Raw genomic sequence first — 4,995 nt, 5'->3', positions numbered from 1 at the left:
GGGCTCAACTAACAACCCGTCCCCGCATGTCATGGTCCCAGGTGTTGTCCTGGACTCTGAACTTTCCTTTAGGCCTCACATCCAACCACTGTCCAAAGCTTGCCGCCTCAACCTCCGCAACATCTCCAAGATATGCCACTTTTTTATCCAATGACACCACAAAGCTTCTAATCCACTCCCTGTACATCTCTCATCTTGACTACTGCACCTCCCTTCTCATTGGCTTAACTTTACACAGGTCCCCCCCCCCCCCTTCAGTCCATCATGAATGCTGCTGCCAGGCTCATCCACCTTATCAACTGCTCAGTGTCTGCCACCCCTCTCTGCCAATCCCTCACTGGATTCCACTCACCCAGTAAATCAAATTAAAATACTAACAATAACTTACAAAGCCATCCACAACTTGGCCCCAGCTACATCACTAAGCTGGTCTCAAAACACCAACCAAACCGCTCTCTTCATTCCTCCCAAGACCTCCTGCTCTCTAACTCCCTCATCACCTCACCCCATGCTCTCCTCCAGGACTTCTCCCGAGCCTCTCCCATCCTCTGGAACTCGCTACCCCAATCTGTCTGACTATCTCCTACTCTGTCCACTTCCAGATGATCCCTGAAAACTAATCTCTTCAGAGAAGTCTACCCTACCCCCACCTAATAACTGTACATTTATTTTCTCCATCAGCCCATCCCCCACAGTTATTACCTTTTGTATCTCTTTACCCTCCCTTCTAGATTGTAAGCTCTAAAGGAGCAGGGCTCTCTGATTCCTCCTCTATTACACTGTAATTGTAATGTCTGTCTTCATGTTGTAAAGCCCTGCGTAAACTGTTGGCTCTATATAAACCCAATATAATAATAATAATAATAATAATAATAATAATAATAATAATTTCATAAAGAATCTTTATTTCACAATAACATTTCCTTTCCTAATTCTCCCCCATCACCAGGACACATCTAGTGATTATAATACACCATCACATGATACATTATATTAGGATCCATTATAAAAGTCATCCCATATATCAGCTGTCATTGGCTGGCATCTGATCACCTGGTAAAGGGCTCGCTGTGATTGGCTCTTTACCCGATCTGTGATCAGCCAAATCCCAAGGGGGGATGGGCAGTGTGAGAACGGGAGGATGTACATGGACGCCCTCTCGGCATTTTAAGACAGCACTGTAGCCGTCTTCTGGGTATAGTGTGGGCACCAAGTGGTTAAATCTGCCCAGCAACAAATTCTCCCCCCCCCCAAAAAAACAAATGCATAAAAAACACAAAACACAAATCACTGTAAAAAGCCTACAGAAACCACATCAGAAAGGCTGAAAAGCCCCCTGCATAGGTGTGAATGGAGCCTTAGGCTGGGATGAGACTTGTGGGATGCGGGAACCAGTGCGATTCCTGTGCGGGTTCCCTCATCACACCTCAATCACCGGACGTCACACTGACATATGAGAACCGCTGCGGGGGGGTCAATGGAAAGTTAATGACACCCCCAGATCACTTCGCAGATCGCAGTGCAAATGCTGAAATGGTGCAGGAATCGGATTGTATAGATGTGACACCCAATGTGATCCGATTCCAGTGAGGACCAAAAAAAGGGTCCGGCACCATTCTGGTGTGAATGTGATTTCAGTCACACAGTTTGTACGGCTGAATTCACATCACACAGACATGACATGTGATCTGCACAGCAATGTGATCCCAGCCTTAGAGAGATTTCCTCTCACTTCCTGTCCTGGTGACACCAATACAAGGAGGGAGAGAAATCTGTACAGGGACACAGACATATAAACATCTGACAGGGGCTCTAATCCTTCCCCTTCCTTATTATACTAAACATATCATTCTTATTTCAGTCTGTGTTCCTGTTGGAGAGTTCCCCTCATTTCCTGTCTAGATAAATGTTGTCAAAGGGACAGGAAGTGAGGGGAAATCTCTGTAATGGAGCCCCGGATAGAAGAAAAATACCTGACAGGGGATCTAGATGACGTCTTCATAGATTTCCTCTCAGATTGTTCCATTTATTTCCATCTCTGTGTAGTATAGATTGTATGGAGGGGGAGGGGCAGAGAGGAGAGGTGACCCCATCCTATCCCATCACAGTGACCCCACCCCCCTCTATGTCTGATCATGGCTGCCCCTCCCCCAACACACAGAGGGACCACATGTGGGGGGTGGGCAAGAGGGGGAGGAGATGGCTGATGTCAAATACTGTGACGATAGATAGATAGATAGATAGATAGATAGATAGATAGATAGATAGATAGATAGATAGATAGATAGATAGATAGATAGATAGATAGATAGATTTCTCATTGACCAATAGGAACATGTTATTGTTACTCCAATAATTGGACAGATATTCTACCCAATCACAGTGATCAGTAAGAAATCTCACATTTATTTATAGTTGAAAAACTTGCAGGAAGCCCCGCCCACTGCTATATACTATTGGATGAATATTAAATGAATTCCCCTCCTTCGTCTGACATCACCAGACTGTGGGCGGAGTTCTCACATCTCCCGCCTCCCCCCACATATCTTTATACAACCTTCCCATACACCTATCCCAGCATGGAGGGGCTCAGTGAAGGTGGTGGTGAAGGTGTGGAGATGTCGGATCGGGTCACACAGATCATAAAAGGAGATCCGCCCGGCCTCATAATCCAGATATATCCTGACTCTGTTACTGGAGGGATTGGTGGGTAAGGGGATATCTTTACTGTCATGTATCACCCAATACTCATCACCTTCCCTATCCAATACCCAGGACTCTTTATTATATCCAATCTCTGACTCCTCCCCTCTCCTCTCTATACTGGGGTAACACATCCCGACTCTCCATTCATCTGCCCCCCCGACATCCACTTCCCAGTAATGTCTCCCTGAGGAGAAACTCCGACTGCTCAACACCTGAGAATAATTCTGGAATCTCTCTGGTGTTTCTGGGAGATTCTGGTTTCTATCTGGCAAGGATACAGTTTTCCTGTCATCTGATATCTGTAGATAATTATTAGCTGTGTTTCCATCCAGTAATATGTCTGCAGCTCCCTGTATATAGAAGTATACATTTACCTCTGTTATTATATCAGATAAACCTGTGTGTAAGACCCCCGCCACATTCAGACCCCCTCCATCATGGAGGAGCTCCTCATGTCTCTCTCTGTCCTCATTATCTCCATCCTCAGTATCACACAAGTCACCTGTGTCTGATTCCTGTAAGACAGTCAGTGGATCCGTCACGTTACACAGCTCCTCAATGTGACGCAACTTCCTGGACAGCTCCTCCTTCTTTATTTCCAGATCCCGGATGGAGATGGAGATCCGCTCTGCCCTCCCGGAGATGTCCCTCAGGGCTCTCTTCTCCAGGTCTTCCAGACGTCTCCTGAGATCTCTAAACAGGGCAGTGACTCTCTCGGTGTCACCAGCGGCTTCTTCGTCTACTTTCCTCCTGTGTTCCTGCAGACTCTGGACTCTTTCCTCCGTCTCCTCTCTCTTTGTCAGAAGTTTCTGCAGAACATTCCTCAGTGTCTCCTTCTTCTTCTCAGAAGCCTCATCCAGTGACTCCATCTCATGTCCTTTATGTCCCCTAATCATATAACAAGAAATACAGATACAGGTCTCATCCTCAGTGCAGAAATACTTCAAAACTTCCTTATGGACGGAGCATTTCCTGCTCTCCATGGACAAGGTGGGGTCACATAAGATGTGTTCTGGGGACTTTTTGTGGACTCTCAGGTGTTTATCACACAGAGAAACCTCACAGTGCAGACAGGATCTAACAGCAGGTACAGGAGAGTCCACACAGTGAGTACAGAAGACCCCGGACTCCTCTTGATCTTGATGAGTAGACAGGAAAGTCTCTGCTATGTTACATAGTTTCTTGTTCTTCTGCAGTGCAGGCCGATCCGGAAACTTCTCTCTACATTCAGGACAGGAATATCCTCCAGACCCCTCCTGTGTATCCAGCACACCATCAATACAGACCCGGCAGAAGTTGTGACCACATCTCAGGGTTACAGGATCCGTATAAATGTTCAGACAGACGGAACATTCCAACTCAGCTCTCAGATCACCAGACGCCATCGCTGACAGCAGAAGAGAAACTAAACTGAAAGTCTCTGACACCGGAGAGGAATGTGGATGGGGGAGGGGTGACGTCCTCCTACACAGGGTGAGGCTGGATGAATATTATAGGACACGGAGATCAGAGTACAGAAGGGAGGAGATTAGTTTTGCAGTAGTAATGAGAATTATACCTCCCAACATTAGAAGAGAGAAAGAGGGAAAGACGGATGTGGAGAAGACATGCGGAGCACTAAGTGCAATGACATGAAAAGTGGAGATGAGTACATCATGATGAAAAGGAAATTGGTTATATAACCATCTGAAGATTTACCCCCTTCATGGCCAGGCCATTTTTTATGATACGACAATGCGTTACTTTAACTGACAATTGCGCGCACAAGAGAAATGGCTGCTTGAGCTGTGAGCTTAGCCCAGGCTTTCATCCACACAAAATGTACAATGGATTCTCATCTTCCTTCCCTCCTGCCTCCTCACCTGAAACCCCAGCCTCACAGAGCACTGCCAAATCAAGGTTGCGGATGGATCTGAATGAAAAGGCCTCAGACACAGTGGGTACAGGCCTACATGATGATAACGCTATCTCCTCATTGCAATCTTCCATAGCACAATTTGAAACCTCAGGGCCATCGGTGCTAGATGCCACAATGAATTATATGCTCCTGTCCCTATAATCCTCTCTCATGACTAACCTGTCAGCCCTGATCAGCAGGTTCTCATTAGAAATGAAACATATGGACAACAGGATGCAATTCATAGAAAACAAAATGGAAGATTGCACTGAAACGGTTAATGATCTGGTAGATGCATATACAGAGCAAAAAGATGACACCCTCTGGATTAAAGCGAAAATCGCAGATCTCGAAGATCGCTCCAGACGCAATAATTTAAAAATCAGCGGCAT

The 4,995-nt window shown here is 46.0% G+C and overlaps 1 protein-coding gene across 1 annotated transcript; it reads right to left on the bottom strand.

Annotated features, from left to right (window-relative positions):
- Positions 1–885: 885 nt before the first annotated feature.
- On the bottom strand, positions 886–4,199 carry LOC143961778 (E3 ubiquitin-protein ligase TRIM39-like). The gene has a single exon (XM_077471117.1). It carries the CDS (start codon positions 4,089–4,091, stop codon positions 2,520–2,522), a length of 1,572 nt encoding a protein of 523 aa, XP_077327243.1. The 5' UTR covers positions 4,092–4,199; the 3' UTR covers positions 886–2,519.
- Between the last annotated feature and the right edge of the window lie 796 nt (positions 4,200–4,995).

The sequence above is a fragment of the Lithobates pipiens genome, unplaced genomic scaffold, assembly GCF_037356315.1.
Source record: "Lithobates pipiens isolate NorthernLeopardFrog02 unplaced genomic scaffold, aLitPip1_a1.2 Scaffold_8, whole genome shotgun sequence".
Taxonomy (NCBI): domain Eukaryota; kingdom Metazoa; phylum Chordata; class Amphibia; order Anura; family Ranidae; genus Lithobates; species Lithobates pipiens.
Note: the sequence above shows the minus strand (reverse complement) of the source record. Positions and strands in the feature narration are given on the sequence as shown.